Below are 17,663 nucleotides of genomic sequence, written 5' to 3'. Positions count from 1 at the left end.
GTGGCTTCTGTTCAAACGATCTTGTGCCATTGACTTTGCTTCCGAATTCTTCAGTTTGCGCCATCTCCAGTTTAATTCCAGTTTCTTGTGCGTCTCATTTGACTTCTTGTACCCACTCAGAGGTGGATTTTAGTGCTGTGGCGAAATTGAAGATCTTTTTGCTCATTCAGTTTTCATCCATTCTTACTACGTGTCCATAAAATTTCACTTGTTGTCATATTCTGTCTGTGATCTTTCCGGTGTACTTGTAGAGCTCCTAGTTTTCCTTATTCTTCAGAGTCACATCAGTAATCTTATGGGATCCCAGGAATTTCCTGGGCATCTTCCTTTCCTTTCCTTTCCTTTTTTATTTAAAATAGCTCCATCCAGTTTTATAATTGTATTGCAACACCCAGCTTTGTCCTCAAAAGATATTGCTTATTAATTGTATCTGTTCTGTGTTAGTTTAAGTGAGGGGTAATTTTCTAGCTCTCTGTTGATTGCCTCTTCATCTGGTCCATTTGGTTGGATCCATTCTCCTAAGTGGTTGAATGATTCTCCCCTCTTTTAATTGTTAAACCATTTTTGTGAAAATTCAGCCAGTGGTTTTAGTATTTCTGTTTAGTGAAAGTAAGCAGTTTCATAGAAATGTTTTTCCTTTTTAACCTTCCCAAACTTATCCCTCTCTCCTCCTCGATGAAGGAACTATCAGTTTGAAAGTTTCATTAATATGAGGTCTGTTCAAAAAAATTCTGGAACTTTGTCCACAAAATTTTTCTGTTCTTACATTTTACTTATGGTGTATAGTCTCCTTCGAAATACTCTCCTTCACAATTGATACATTATTCCCAATGCTATTTCCACTTCTGGAAGCAGTCTTGGTATGCCTCTTGCTGGATCGAGCAAAGCACAGTTTCTGAATTTTCTTTTATCTCTTCTACCGTTGCAAACTGTCATCCTTTCAACAGGCTTTTTTACTTTGGAAATTAAAAGAAAAAGTCAGTAGGGGCCAGGTCCAGAGAATACGAAGGATGAGGCAGCACAGTGATTTGGTTTTTTGTGCAATAGTCACACATCAACAGGGATGAATGTGTGGGTGTGTTGTCCTGATGCAAGAGCCGTGAATTGTCTTGCCCAATTTCAAACCATTTCCTTGTCACATTTTCTCGCAGGCATCGCAACACTTCATGATACTACCATCGATTAACAGTTTGTTCCTGTGGCACGAATTCGTGTTGAACTAATCCTTCAAATTCAAAGAAAACAGTTAACCTGATCTGACAAACATTTTGTGGTCTTTAGAGACACTTTCCCACCCATTGTGAAGATTGAACCATGGTCTCAACATAACTGTAGACGCATGTTTCATCACCAGTTATGATTCTCTTAAGGAATATCTCATTCTCATTTGTGCAATCCAAAAGCTCTTTACAGGCTGCAAGGCGAAGAGTTTCTCATCTTGGCAGCAGCATGATGCATTGCAAGATGCTGTATCAGGATTTCATGATACGATCCAACTGAAATGTTACATTCTTCTGCTCTCTGTTGGACAGTCTGTCTTCGATTGGCACACACAATTTCATTGACGTTCTTCACATAAGCATCATTGGTAGACGGCCAAGGACATCCTGAACGAGAATCATCTTTAACTTCTGTCTGGCCATTTTTAAAACGTGTGAACCGTTCGTAACAGAGTACAGCTTTAGCACTCATCACTGTAGGCATCCTGCATTATTTTGTGTGTCTTTTAAGGATTTCTCAATTTTCACGCAAAATTTAAGGCACGTGCATTGCTTCTCCAACTCTGTTGTCTCGAAATTCACAAACTGTGCAACGCAATGTTCTACTCAGTGTAGCACTGAACAATAACTAACAGCCATACAACAATGAAACTTCAGACAGTTACACATTAAACACAGACGTGCAGGGACGTAAACCACATTTCGTTCTAACACACCATTGGCACGAAATTTCGAATGTTCTGGAATTTTCTGAGGCTACCTCATGTATGTATTTCATGTGTGTATCTGTGGTACTGACACTGGGCATGAAGTAATGGACCATCCTGCAATTCGGTCTGTCAAGTAATTAATGCTTACATGTGTAAAATATACTACCACATGAATATTGTTGTGTAAAATAAGTTAAATTAATTTGTTTTCACAAAGTTGGACTCATATGATTGAGTATAATAATTATTCCAATGCAAAGGTCAGACCTGTACACAGTATTAATGGAATATCATTGTAGAGGCTAATTTAATGAAATTCTGGGATGTCTAATTACTTCCCCTTATATCTTCTGATTACAGCTTTAAAAATTCCGAGTTGGAGTCATGATTTCCAGTTCAGTGGCATACAAAAATAACTGACGAAATGCCCTTCCTTGCAAAGATGATGAAATTACCCAGTTTCTCATTTACTATTAACATGTATGATCACATTTTTGATTTGGTCTCAAAGGGACTGACTGCATACAAAAGCATTCCAGTCCTGACTCATTGATGTAGTAGTCATAGGATACTAAACTTTTTTGTTCTGTGGAGTGCACAATTTTATATTTATGAACATTTTATAGCAGGTTACCAGTCTTTGCAGACCGTTGATGCCTTATTAAAATTCCACATTGCTACATTCCAAACTTTACTACTCTTAGTGATTTTTGCTGAACCTTACATTAATTTACATTCCACAGTTAATGTCGATTGTATGTTCTTGCACTTTGCTCCGAGACTGGGATTGCAGTTATCGGTTGCAGTAAATAGTATAAAAAAATATTTCCAGTTGTCGAGTGTGACAAAAGTGTTCAGTTGCCGATTCTCAGTTGCCGAGTCTCCGGCACCAATGTCGGAGGGTCGACTGTCGGACGATTTTTGTGAAATTGGAAGGTAGCGACATTACATAGCAACGTCCTGCAACTGTGGATTGGTGTTACAGAGACTGAGTGCCGAGATGGCGGCGACGATCCTGCAGCTGCACCTGTGGGCTCCCAGCAGCTGGCTGGGCGGTGGCGAGGAGGGCCCGCAGAAGCCGACCAGCAACGAGGTGAGTACAGCCCCGGCTGCCACCTGGCTCATCTGAAACTGGTCCACAGAATGCACTGTAAGGCAAAAGAATGGCACCACAGAGGAGTTCTGTCAATGGAACGGAAGTGGGTTGACGTGATGTACATGTACAGGCAAATGACTACAATTTCAGAAAAATAGAATGATTTATTCACAAATTGAGCCAGTCAGTAATGCGCCGGTCCACCTCTAGCTCTTATGCTAGCAATTATTTGGCTCGGCATCGGTTGAGAGACTATTTGGATGTCCTCCTGAGGTACATCGTGTGAAATTCTGTCCGATTGTTGTGTTAGATCGTCAGAATCACTAGTTGGTTGGGGGGCCGTGCCAATAGTGCTACAAATGTTCTCAACTGAGGAGAGATCTGAAGACCTTGCTGGCTGAGGCAGGATTTGGGTGAGCATTATGATACGCAGCAGAAACTCACAATGTGCAGGTGGGCATTATCTTACTGAATGTAATCTCGGGACAGCTCGCTGTGAAAGGCAACAAAACGAGGCACAGAATATTGTCCACATACCACTGTACTGTAAGGGTGCCACGTGTGAAACCAAAGGGGTCCCGTTGTGGAATGAAATGGCACCCCAGACCTCGACTCTGGGTTGTCGGGCTGTACGTCGTGTGACAGTCGGGTCGGTATCCCACTGCCGTCCGGGGCATCTTCGCTGGTCATCGGGACTCAGTTTGAAGTGGGATGCATCATAGAAGACAGTCCTACTCCAGTCAATGAGATTCCAGGCTGAATGTGCCCGACACCCCGGCAGATGGGGTTGTCGGTGTAGAGAGGTCAGTGGTGGTCCAGGCCAAGGGATGCTGTGTGCTCAGCCATTGTTCTGTGAGCCGCCTTTTAATGGTACAGTAGAGCGTCGATTATCTGAAGTAATTGGGGGCATGGGTGTTCGGAAAACTGGTTTGTTAGGATAATTGAACTGTACATGTTTATTTGCCAAAAAGAAGTACTGTACAGTACATTTATTCATAAAAACAAGCATCTCTTTTAGTATTACAAAGTAACATTTGGAATACATTTCACATACATTTTCTCAGCATGTTATAGTCTTAGGTGGAGATTTCAATTTACCAGATATAGACTGGGACACTCAGATGTTTAGGACGGGTGGTAGGGATAGAGCATTGAGTGACATTATACTGAGTGCACTATCCGAAAATTACCTCGAGCAATCAAACAGAGAACCGACTCGTGGAGATAACATCTTGGACCTACTGATAACAAACAGACCCGAACTTTTCGACTCTGTATCTGCAGAACAGGGAATCAGTGATCATAAGGCCGTTGCAGCATCCCTGAATATGGAAGTTAATAGGAATATAAAAAAAGGGAGGAAGGTTTATCTGTTTAGCAAGAGTAAAGGAAGACAGATTTCAGACTACCTAACAGATCAAAACGAAAATTTCTTTTCCGAAACTGACAATGTTGAGTGTTTGTGGAAAAAGTTCAAGGCAATTGTAAAATGCGTTTTAGACAGGTACGTGCCAAGTAAAACTGTGAGGGACGGGAAAAACCCACCGTGGTACAACAACAAAGTTAGGAAACTACTGCGAAAGCAAAGAGAGCTTCACTCCAAGTTCAAACACAGCCAAAACCTCTCAGACAAACAGAAGCTAAACGATGTCAAAGTTAGCGTAAGGAGGGCTATGTGTGAAGCGTTCAGTGAATTCGAAAGTAAAATTCTATGTACCGACTTGACAGAAAATCCTAGGAAGTTCTGGTCTTGTGTTAAATCAGTAAGTGGCTTGAAACAGCATATCCAGACACTCCGCGATGATGAAGGCATTGAAACAGAGGATGACACGCGTAAAGCTGAAATACTAAACTCCTTTTTCCAAAGCTGTTTCACAGAGGAAGACCGCACTGCAGTTCCTTCTCTAAATCCTTGCACAAACGAAAAAATGGCTGACATCGAAATAAGTGTCCAAGGAATAGAAAAGCAACTGGAATCACTCAACAGAGGAAAGTCCACTGGACCTGACGGGATACCAATTCGATTCTACACAGAGTACGCGAAAGAACTTGCCCTCTTTCTAACAGCCGTGTACCGCAAGTATCTAGAGGAACGGAAGGTTCCAGATGATTGGAAAAGAGCACAGGTAGTCCCAGTCTTCAAGAAGGGTCGTCGAGCAGATGCGCAAGACTATAGACCTATATCTGTGACGTTGATCTGTTGTAGAATTTTAGAACATGTTTTTTGCTCGAGTATCATGTCGTGTTTGGAAACCCAGAATCTACTATGTAGGAATCAATGTGGATTCCGGAAACAACGATCGTGTGAGACCCAACTCGCTTTATTTGTTCATGATACCCAGAAAATATTAGATACAGGCTCCCAGGTAGATGCTATTTTTCTTGACTTCCGGAAGGCGTTCGATACAGTTCCGCACTGTCGCCTGATAAACAAAGTAAGAGCCTACAGAATATCAGACTAGCTGTGTGGCTAGATTGAAGAGTTTTTAGCAAACAGAACACAGCATGTTGTTATCAATGGAGAGACGTCTACAGACGTTAAAGTAACCTCTGGCGTGCCACAGGGGAGTGTTATGGGACCATTACTTTTCACAATATATATATAAATGACCTAGTAGATAGTGTTTGAAGTTCCATGCGGCTTTTCGCGGATGATGCTGTAGTATACAGAGAAGTTGCAGCATTAGAAAATTGTAGCGAAATGCAGGAAGATCTGCAGCGGATAGGCACTTGGTGCAGGGAGTGCCAACTGACCCTTAACATAGACAAATGTAATGTATTCCGAATACGTAGAAAGAAAGATCCTTTATTGTATGATTATATGATAGCTGAACAAACACTGGTAGCAGTTACTTCTGTAAAATATCTGGGAGTATGCGTGCGGAACGATTTGAAGTGGAATGATCATGTAAAATTAATTGTTGGTACGGCGCGTACCAGGTTGAGATTCATTGGGAGAGTCCTTAGAAAATGTAGTCCATCAACAAAGGAGGTGGCTTACAAAACACTCGTTCGACCTATACTTGAGTATTGCTCATCAGTGTGGGATCCGTGCCAGATCGGGTTGACGGAGGAGATAGAGAAGATCCAAAGAAGAGCGGCGCATTTTGTCACAGGGTTATTTGGTAACCGTGATAGCGTTACGGAGATGTTTAACAAACTCAAGTGGCAGACTCTGTAAGAGAGGTGCTCTGCATCGCCGTGTAGCTTGCTCGCCAGGTTTCGAGAGGGTGCATTTCTGGATGAGGTATCGAATATATTGCTTCCCCCTACTTATACCTCCCGAGGAGATCACGAATGTAAAATTAGAGAGATTAGAGCGCGCACGGAGGCTTTCAGACAGTCGTTCTTCCCGCGAACCATACGCGACTGGAACAGGAAAGTGAGGTAATGACAGTGGCACGTAAAGTGCCCTCCGCCACACACCGTTGGGTGGCTTGCGGAGTTTAAATGTAGATGTAGATGTAGATGTAGATGTAGAACATACAAAGGCAACTTCAGTAGGAATATATAGTATGTGGCAAGGTTTATTAAACAAAAATTATACATATTACATATGCATTTTACATGAACAATACACACAGTATACAAAATTAACATTTAAAAAATTCTTTATTTTGGTCTGTCTAAGCAAGCCTACACGCTTACGAGCAGCTAAGTCACGTGAGAAGCTCTTCTTGGGGGCGCGCAATCCTTCAAACTGCGCGGAGCGGCACGCCTCAACTCTAAGCTGGCGCAGCTGTTGCTGTGAACAGCTTTGACACTGCCGCTACTTCTACTGCCAGTGCCAAGCCGACAGAAGTGTGTTGAAACACAGCGACTGGCGGCTCGGCCGGTCAGCAGCACCTCGTGAAGGCCACATTAGAAGCAATGTTCCGCCAGCGGTGGTCCAGTGCGGCGACTACTGTGGGAAGCTTGGTTTGGGAGTGAGGGGGATGATGGACGGTAGGGTGGCAGAGTAACAGGTGCGAGCAAGTACAGAGTCCGGTTAAGCGGTCGTTCGGTTGACCGACATTCGGATAATCGACGCTGTACTGTACTTGCAGTCACTGAAGCACCAGTTGCATGTCGGACTAATGGTAATGGTGAATCCGGGGCTCTGTGTGCCTCTCTTGACAGTTGTTCGGTCGCCTCATTCTGTCATCTCTCTATGTCGACCACTCGTTTCTCGACATTGTGTTCAATCACAGTTTACCCGTTCCTCCCGGCACCGTCAAACAGTGGCATCGCTTGTATTCACGTCGAACGATTTGCCGATAACTCCGACCGGCTTCTCTGAATCGAACTATACGTCCTCTCTCAAATGCTGAAATCTGCGTACAGTGTTCTGTGTCTGTGAGGCATATTTACTGTCCAATTGAGTATGTGTAATGGAATTTGCAAAGATTTTATGCACTGGTATCGACACATCCCGTTTACGACCCATGACAGCTGCACGGTGAAATTGCGTTACAGCTTCTCACATTCGTCCGTCAACTGCCAAAAGTTTACGGTTTTGCATCTTCCGTCAATATCTGTACAAATATAAATTTGTGACCAATTTGCATAAATCCTTCGTGGTGTGTCACGTTTTTTATTTCCGATAATACCGATGCAGGATAGAGTGCGGTGCTCGATTTATCAAACTGAGGTGTGTGATGCAGCAGCAGTAGTGCTTTAAGTGTGCTGCTGTAGTTCTTCCATGGTGTGAGGACTATCTCAGTACACCTCATATTCAATTTGCCCACAGGTAAAGTGGCAGGGAAAGAGGAAAGAAGGTAGAGTTGGCCAGGAGACAGCACTGCCTCTGCTGATTGTCCTCTTTTTCACAGAGTGCCTCGTGCACTCGTGATGTTGTCACAGCAGTGCGTGTTACAGTTTCTGAATGTGCCAGTTAGTGTTAACAGTTTGATGAAAGAATTGTATTACAAAGTGGACACAAGAAACTGCACACCAAACAACAGTCTCAAGATTATGCAACAGCTCTTGGTAAAGTACTAATGGGAATTTTATGTGCCCTAGTGCCATGTGACTATAATACCAGTAAGTCACTTTTGGAATTGGCTAACTTGTACAAATATCTGGTGTAATACTTTGTAGTGATTAACACACGATCACATAGACTCAGTCTAGGGTAAAGCAGGTGATTGGTAGAATACTGGGGAAGTGCAATCATTCTACGAAGAAGATTGCTTACACGTCACTTGTGTGACCGGTTCTAGAATATTGCTCAAGTGTGTGGGATCTGTACCAAATAGGACTAACAGAGGATATTGAATGTATACAGAGAAGGACAGCACGAATGGTCACAGGTTTGTTTGTTCCGTACAAGAGTTACTGAAGCAACTGAACTGATAGACTCTTGAAGATAGATGTAAACCACCCTGAGAATGTCTATTAACAAACTTTTGAGAACCGGCTTTAAATGACAATTCTAGAAATACGCTACAAACTCGTATGTATTGCTCTCATAGTGATTGTGTGGATAAGATTAGAATAATTATGGCACACACAGCAACATTCAGTCAGTCATTCTTCCTGCACTCCATATGTGAATGTAATGGGAAGAAACACTAATAACTGGTACAGTGGGACGCACCCTCTGTCATGCACTTCAGTGATTTGCAGAGTATAGATTTAGATCATGTGTGAGTCCCCAGGTTGAATTGCACCTGATATGAAGAAATGGAAAAAATTAGATTGCAGTAGTCCACATTCCATTTCACTAAGAAACCACTGACAGAATTCACATGCAAAAGTTTATCTGTAATCTCGTGCACAACAGCATCTACTGTGATGGCCAGGTCTTGTGTTCATCACGGAGAGGCTGTTTGTCACCAGTCTCATAAATATTTTTCTGGGTCAGTTTTATTTTGTCCGCTTTCTATCCTCAACACCCCCCCCCCTCCCCCCATGAATTTTCAAGCAAGCCCATGAGAAAAATTGTGTCAAGATGGTTTTCGTATTCTACTGCTTACAATGAAGGGGAATCAATAGACTGAACCTTCACTCTCAAATCCCTGCCTGTATATGTCTATAATATGCGTTGATGAATAGTGATTGACATTAAATATTAATGTAGTGATAAGAGTTAGATACCAGTTTGTTACTGGCAATGGCAGTACTATCTTGTCTGTTGTAAAGACATGCTAATTTAGTAAATGTTTTGCTAAAGCTCTGGAATACAGTACCACGAGTGCCACCACCTAACAAGATTTTCTCAAACAGTTATATGAAACGAGGGTGCAAAATGTCAATACTTAGTATTTACCAAGTTCACTACTTGCTAATGGCGTATCGTGATAAAGAATGTTGTGTTTAAGTTTCTTATTGTTACTTAGGGTGCGTTTTAACAGTTCCTTCAACCCACATTAGATAGAACTGCCAAAAACAAATACCGTATTTACTCGAATCTACGTCGCACCTGAGAAATGAGACTTGAAATCAAGGGAAAAAAAATTTTCTGAATCTTAAGCCACACTTGAAATTTGAGACTCGAAATTCAAGGGGAAGAAAAGTTTTAGGCTGCATCTCCAAATCGAAACAAAGTTGGTCCATTGTAATATGAGACACAATTTAGGTCAAATTAATGACGATACAGCTACAGTAGTTTGGTTCGAGTCGTAAGCTTAGCAGTTAAGCTTTACCAGGTAGCCAGTGCTATGTGTCAGGTGCTCCGTCTGTATTTATACGGGTACCCTTCCTTTTTCACGTGCTTCATCTGGTTTGAATTCATTGCTTATTTTTCTTTGATCTGATAAGTGCCGTTTTCTTTGTTATAGGTGTTTACGTCACTCAAAGCTGAAAATGCATTACTGTACTGTGTCATGCATTGTTTGTCGCATTCTGATAATGTGTGTTTACGGCCTGTCGCCTCTCGCGGCATGGCTTGCTTTTATGCACGCTACCGCCGCTTACAATTAAAGAGAGGAATCGTCTCATTAGCAAAACAATGGCAAGAGACTGCTATTTTTTGTTACTTACACTGCTGCTTTCTTTCATAATGATCAGCAAGAACCAAATAATAGACTGCGTATGATAGATGATGATCCGAATGAGAGTTTAGCGAAAATTTTTCTCCGTTTGAAAATCTTTGCAGGCGCCTCTTTAGTACATTACATCCTGCACAGAAATTAGAGTCACCGTAGATTTAAAAATCTAATCAATTACCGTGCTTCATTTCTGACTGTATCACTATTAAGCTTAAGAATAATACAAATATAAACATGACATGATATGTATATTCTTCCGCGTTTGCTGTTGTCTCACTCTAGTTTCGTAGTTTATTAGGCTGACAGGATTTAAATGAGATAGCAGCAAACACGAAACAATATATGGCAAAATGTTTATATTTGTATTATTCTTATGGTGAAGAGAATACTGCATGTGATTCACAATTCATAAAACTTCCTATTAGCAACTATCTCTTCTTGCAGGTAGGAAAAAATTCAGAATGTAGATTTGGCCGTATTGACAACCATCCCAACCAGTCTTGCCAGTCAAATTTTCATAGTACATTGAAGGCTGCTACATTCGAAGATGAACAATACGGAATTTGCATTTACTTTGTTGGATAATGTATGAAAATTTAGTAGTCGAACCTCGAACCTCGGGGCGGAGAAAAAAGGTCTTCTTCTTCTTCTTCTTCTCTTTTTTTTTTTTTTTTTTTTTTTTTTTTTTTTTTTTTTTTTTTTTTTTTTTTTTTTTTTTTTCATAGGTTTTGGTGCCAATATTTATCTTTGTGCCTACAAAGCATGCCTGTGTAGCGCTACATATATTCGACGGCAGAACTTAGTTGTGGGGGCGCCCACCAACATTTTTCAGAACTTCCGCTTGCTTACAAAAACCGGAAAAAAAGTGCGGCTTAGATTCGAGTAAATACGGTATTCTGAGACACAATTGAAAGGGACAACAATTCTCCAGTGCTCGATAGTAGCAGATTCGGAGCGTTCCCCACTATCAAAATTGTGAGCCACCTGTGATCAGGGGGAAGAAGGACGACGAATTTCGGCAGCAGTCGATGCTCGAGCAGTGGTAGTCAATTCGACTAGTGAAACTGGCAAATTTTGGCACCTCGTTCCAGCTTGGAGGTGTGGAACGCAAAGTTATAATGCGTCTCCTGTGCTAATGTATAATAAAGGAAACATTTATATAAAAAGGAAACATCGTTATGAAAAATCTTAAAAATTCGGTTGCAGATCCTGCAGTGGCTGCTGTGCCTGACGACAAAGGTGCTGTGCGAAGGCGGTCTGGGCCTGTGCGCCGTGGGCGGGCGGCGTACGCTGGCAGAGTACCGCCTCATCTCGGCACTGCTGTCGCGGGCCTCGCTGCACCAGATCAAGGCCGCCCTCGCGTGGGCGGTCGCCGCTGCAGTGCCCGAGCTGTACTAGCCGCACCATGCACTTCTGACGGTGGAACCGGAGACACTAGAGCTCGGAATGTGGGTATATTGCTCGAGTTGGAGATGTCGACCTGAAAATTGTAAAATTTTAATCTGTATCGGATCGTGAAACCCACAGGACGCCAGTTGCGGAAGCCTGTGTACTTAACTTTTGTACGACTCTAATAAGCTGATCGAAACCGTCAGCGTGGCATTTAGATGCACCTGACCACTCGCTGTGAAATGCAGTATGTCACAGTTACTGGCAGGTTCGTCCGTTGCCGAGTGAGTTGCGATATCTGCCGATTCGAGCACACCGCTCGGATAGGGTGATTTCTGAGCTCTCGAGTATGGAACACTTGCTATTGGAGGCCAGCTGGCAGAAAAGCCTTTACAAATAAGTTAATTATGTTTCTTATGGCATATAAAAAGGGGCAGTATGGGAAAGATACGCATTTTCATAAAAATATTAAAACACTAAAAATTTATAATTTTAGGTGCTAATAAATTCTCACTTATTAAAATACTACGGGTTGCTATGTTTAGGTCAATGAAGTTCTCAGAGAAACTGAACACTTCAGCCCTGTCTGCAAAGGACCTCTTCGAGGGTACCGATTCCTACAACAGTCGGTACGAAGCCAGAGTACGAATCGCACACTGATAGAAGCTACAAACTACCCTCCGTCCCCTTAAAAATTTAAATCCTCCACAGATAGGGACAAAACATTTCATTTCTCCAGGAAAATCAACCCTGACATACTAACCTGGACTACTTTAAGTGTAATATTTCTGGCCACAAAACTTTAGGTTTAAAACTGATCAACTTTGTCAGGGATTTCCAAAACACATGGCCTGTGTTTGCACATATCCTCATAAATATGCTTCATATTTTCAAAAACAAAGTAGCATTTATGTTCTTGTGATTAGATTTATATATTTTTTAATTTATGACATCAGTTGCATACTCACTGAAACCCAGGATGTTGTTTCTTAATTGCGATATTTATCGTAGCGTCAGCAGTGACATCTGTAATGGCTTACTGTTATCAAAAACTGTAAAATATAACATTGTGTTAATACTGCATATTTAATATGAGAAAAACTGGCAATTTTTAATCCACTCAAAACAAATCATACAGTACATAAGTTAAGAAAAAGTGTAATGACTTTAAATTGGCTTTAAATGTGAATTCCATTAGACTACAGCACAATTGTCTGGAACATTTTATTAACTGTGTCATGTCTGGCGGTGGAAGTTTACATTTTGCAGTTACAAATTTGATATCTGCATAGTTGTATGTGACCAGCTGAATCTGCTTTACACAGACTTTGTGCCCAACTGCACACTCGACACAGTTTAGCTGAAACCGCACAGCAGAATAAATGTCACCACGATCCTACAGCGACATTTTCCCAGCCCTGTGGCCTGTGGTTTGTTGGGCAATGGTTGCCTTGTGTTTGCTGTTCTATTGCGTGCTGCTGATTTCCTGTACTGATGGGTTTTTTAAACTAAAATGAACGTCCTGTACTGATTGTTGTGGCTTACTTCAGATTTTGTGTGCTTTTATTCTGCTTTTTACAGATGTCAGGACATCTGTAAGAAAAGCTGAGCCTTCTAAGCATGTCACTGAAGTAGCAAAAAGAACAGCTTGTAACGAGACTACCACAACCTTTGTCGTGGATAGGCACTTGTAATGTCGATAGTGTCATGAGCAATGTTTCACTCTACCTACACAAATCGATACCTAACCCACAATTAAGATCCAGTAATGAATAAAAGTTCTACGTACTAACACAATTTACTGCCAAGTCACAGCCTGTAAATGGATTTCGGGTGTAAACCATTCATTAACAGAGGATTGTGAGTTTAGAATAGCTAAATTTGCAAACAAAGTTGTGTTTATGTAAAGTGTGGCAGAAGTTGGTAACCATCACCTGATGGCTGTAGAGTACATACAAATGCGTACCTCACATAAATTGATAGCACGTGTGCTGATCATGGTATTGTGGTATCGTGCAACCGATAATTCATCAAATATAAATATTCGATTTCGAAAGTTTCTCACTAGAGTACTGTAAAAGAAATAGTCACTTAAACAGAGGATTGGCCAAAGCAAAATGGTTCTGACAACACACTGCCAGAAGGAAACTTTTCAGCAAGATTGTGCAAAAATGAAATTTATCTCCTTCTACAGTGTTCCAAAGTACTATAACCTCGGGAAGTACCTACCGCTATGCATTATTCTGTTATTGAATGATTGGAAAAGCTTCTAGTTCCTGCAATCCATTCAAAATTTTTAAGGACATTTCGTCATTTGTTTATTCTGACAAAAAATTAATAGAACTGCATATAATCATACGTGCTCGATAATGAAGAACTGTTTTGCACTTATGATATATTTCAAGTCTGTAGTGCCGTGCTGCATAGTGCCAAGATAGCAGCGACAGCACTCGTCATGTGCAGGCAGACACCCCCCCCCCCCCCCCCCCTCCAACCTCCAACCCATGTTACAACTACGTAGTTATATTACCTTTTTCCTCCATTGTCACTGTCTCATTCTTCTTATTCTTTACATAACATCCATACCAGACATAGCATTAATTACAAAATTTCCACACAAAACAATATAAAAATGTTACTGTGTGTGTGAGGTGTACATGTGACATAGAGTTGTTTAGTTACAAGCTGTCCATGTTGTAGAAATGGAGATAGTCATTTCTATGTAACTTTTACTGTGTTTTTCATCTTTACTGAAACAATTATCACCTTCTGTATTGTTGTGATTTCCTTTTGCAGGGTGCTGTGTGGCTGTAGTTGTGCTTAAGAGCTTGAAAGTTAACACCATTGCCCTGCTTCGAACTTCAGTTAACTTATTTGTATTGATTGCTTTTGTTCCTTAGATTCTATCTGGTGAGAGTCTATACATGGCTGTGAATATTGTTAATGTTAACTTTTTCCTCTCCAAATGTAAGTTGTTATATATATGGAATAGAATTGCAGGAGAAGTAGCCTCAAAGGGAGAACCTTGTGACTCCCTTTTCTTGTAAATGTTGAGGATCCACCGTTTTTATTTATCCCATGTTGAAATAATGAATTTGTTTCTCCATCTCTGCCGTCAGATTGTCAGAAGTGTGGATTCTTTTGACTGTTTGGTGATTGATTAGCACACTTATGTGACTTATTGTAGATAGTATTATTTGTGATATGATTCCTCTTCATATTTTAGTTACATTAATTTCAGTATTTCAGAAAATACATGAGCTTTAGTAGCTGTTTTTTAGCTGAGATCTGCTACTGTAATTTCATCAGAGTGTGTGTGTGTGTGTGTGTGTGTGTGTGTGTGTGTGTGTGTGTGTGTGTGTGTGTAAATATATATAAGAAAATGCTTTAAGAACACTCTTAACACTTAAAACAAACCCATTAAAGGCTGATAAAATGGAGAAATATTTCAGGTGTGCTACTTACTTGTGAATCATTACTACAAATGTATGTTTGTATGCTGAATGTTCCTTTCTTGACAATTTTGAATTGTTAAAAATATGCATGTATGTAACACAAGAGTCATAGTAATATGTACTTAATACTGCACATTATCATAAGTAGCACTTTTATGTGACATGAGATGCAGTGGAATATTGTGTACTGAATAGTATGTTAATACTTGGTTTTCCTTGTGTGTTCTATGCTGTTCTTCCTTCTTTTTTCCTACTTTCATTGTCAGTTCAAAGAACAAGGTACAGTCTTGGTACACTTGACTGATGTATAGTACTATTTAATGTGTTACTTTGCTTGTAAAAATATATTTTCCCATGACTTTCATGTCAGAAAAGTGTAATAAAGCTATTTTTCTGTAAACGTGTTTTTTACTGCACAGTTATGACTTGCTGGCTGCAGTGTAAGAATAATTGACATTTTATTTCTTAAACAAATTTAGATTTTTTTCCACCCCTCCTCCTCCTCCCCCTCTTCCTGCAGTGACAGGATTGTGCCTTTTGGTATACGTGTGTACTTTTGCTAAAATTGTTAGAAAAAGAGCAGGAGGTCAAGAGATAATGAAGCAAACCATTTTCTGTTGTGTCTCTGTACGAGGGTTGGAACTTAAATAGTGGCGACTGTTTACTCACAACCGATACAAAAGAGTTACACGTTTGCATCTGTTACTGTATTTCAAAGTAGTCACCAGCGTTGTGTAGAACCCGTTGCCTCCGATGTGGAAGGCGTAGTATACTGTTGGCAGAGTCTATTCTGTTGATGGTGCAAATGGAGCAGTCTACTGCCTGTCGAATCTCTGGAACAGTTCTGAAGCAAATGCCACGAAGTGGTTCTTTCATCTTCAGAATCAAATAAAAGTCACACGGGCTTAAGTTGTATTACTTTTCATTTTTGGAGCATCACCTTCAACCAGCTTTGCAAAGAAGTGGCGACACTTTCTGTGCAACCCACCCTTCATTTTGCACAACAAAGCACGGTGTATACAGTGCAGGCTATGGCAGCTCCGTTCGGTCGATGGGACCATCCACCATGTACCATCCACCATACTCCATACTCCACAGACTTAAGTCCTCGTAACTTTGATTTGATTCCGAAGATGAAGGAACCACATCATGGCATTTGCTTCAGAACTGTTCCAGAGATTCGACAGGCAGTAGACCGCTCCATTTGCACCATCAACAGAACGGGCTCTGCTAACGGTATCCTACTCCTTCCACATTGCTGGCAATGGGTTCTACACAGTGCTGGTGACTACTTTGAAGGACAGTAACATGGGCAAACATGTAACTCTTCTGTATCGGTTGTGAATAAATAGTTGTCACTATTTAAGTTCCAACCCTTGTACAAGCCACCCATCCGTCCACAATAGGTGAGTGGTTGTGTTTACTTTATTTTATATGTATATTGTTCCATCCAGGAATTTTACATTTATATGTGAATATGATACGGAATGTTCTTGGAGAATGTAAATAATTTGGGACTAAAGGTGACAACTCATCAAATACTAAAGTTGTAGACATGCAGTTAAACAAGACTGGAAACTGCTAGCTTTTGAACAAATCATTTGAGCTAGAGTGCTCAGTGATGTAGGTACAACAACAATGTGCCAGGAGAGGAAGGGGGGGGGATTTTGTTGTATTGTACTTGTTTACTTACACAATAATAGTGCAGTGCTAATTTTTAAATAGAAGTAATACCAGAGAAGGGAAGTTGCTACTCACCATATAGCAGAGATGGCAAGTTGCGATAGGCACAACAAAAATATTCGCACAATTATAGCTTTTGGCCATTAAGGACTTTGTCAGCAGTAGACACACACACACGTGCAAACGCTACTTGCCCACTCATCTGCAGCCTCAGAGAACACCCCCCCCCCCCCCCCCCCCCCCCCCTTTCGAGGTTTTTCTGTACCCGCCACTAACCACTATCAAACTGGAGTCTTAAGTTTTGGAAGCAGATGAAAATTTGATGGCACCAAGTTGGGACTGTATGGAGGGTATTGATGACAATGAAACTGAGACATCAGAGTGTACATTACACACTGCCTTGATACACACTACAGTTTGGAGCCCCCCTCTAACTTGCATCAGCAAAGCGGGAAAGTCGACCGAGTAATACTGCGTGACTTGCCTTACTGATAAATGGTATCTTAACACGTAATGTGTTCTATAAGTCTGAGCATTGCACTACAACTCTCAAAAAACCCTGGGATCGGTCAACCTCTCAATCATATGGAATGGAGAAAATGCGAATAGTTTAGGACAAAGACCATAAATAATATAACCAGTTTGTTGTACCTACACTTTCTAAACATATTGAAATTTAGTTTTAGTACTGTGTTAATACAAAATAAAAAAGAAACCTTCTTTTCATTCTAATTTGTAATGTATACTTACTTACTATTTACTCCTTGGCGGTACAGCCCATGTAGGGCGTCGGCCTCTCTGATGATCACAGCCTAATCCTGACAATTTTCTGCTAGTTTCCTCCATCTCCTGACTCCAATCTTTCTCAAATCATTTTCCACATTCTCCAGCCACCGTTTCCAGCGTCTCCCTTTGCTCCTTTTGCCACATGGATTTCCTGTGTGAATCTTTTTGACAGCTCGATCCTCCGACAGTCACTCTGCCTGGCCCAGGACATCTCAATCTGTTACACTTAATTTCAGTCACCAATTCAGGATTTCCATACAGCTCTTCCAATTGATTTTTTCTCCATTGCCCCGCCACATACACGGCTCCAAAAATATTTCTTAATATTTTCCTCTCCCATTTTCTCAAGAGCT

At 41.0% G+C, this 17,663-nt stretch overlaps 1 protein-coding gene across 2 annotated transcripts in view; it reads left to right on the top strand.

The window, feature by feature from the left end:
* LOC124720007 (serine/threonine-protein kinase Pink1, mitochondrial) overlaps positions 1 to 15,241 on the top strand; it is a 112,047-nt gene extending 96,806 nt beyond the window's left edge. Inside the window, exons 8-10 of one of the 2 annotated variants that reach the window (XR_007006034.1) lie at positions 2,916 to 3,023; positions 11,204 to 11,445; positions 14,183 to 15,241. Coding sequence is in view for 1 of the 2 variants with exons in the window: in XM_047245244.1 (XP_047101200.1) it covers positions 2,916 to 3,023; positions 11,204 to 11,395 (300 nt within the window). In the remaining variant the exon portion in view is untranslated. Of the gene's footprint in view, positions 1 to 2,915; positions 3,024 to 11,203 lie in introns of both variants that reach the window. The other variant, XM_047245244.1, reaches the window with a different exon arrangement.
* The last annotated feature ends 2,422 nt before the right edge of the window (positions 15,242 to 17,663 follow it).

Source organism: Schistocerca piceifrons, chromosome 11 (assembly GCF_021461385.2).
Source record: "Schistocerca piceifrons isolate TAMUIC-IGC-003096 chromosome 11, iqSchPice1.1, whole genome shotgun sequence".
NCBI lineage: Eukaryota > Metazoa > Arthropoda > Insecta > Orthoptera > Acrididae > Schistocerca > Schistocerca piceifrons.
This window is presented reverse-complemented; position numbering and strand designations above follow the sequence as displayed.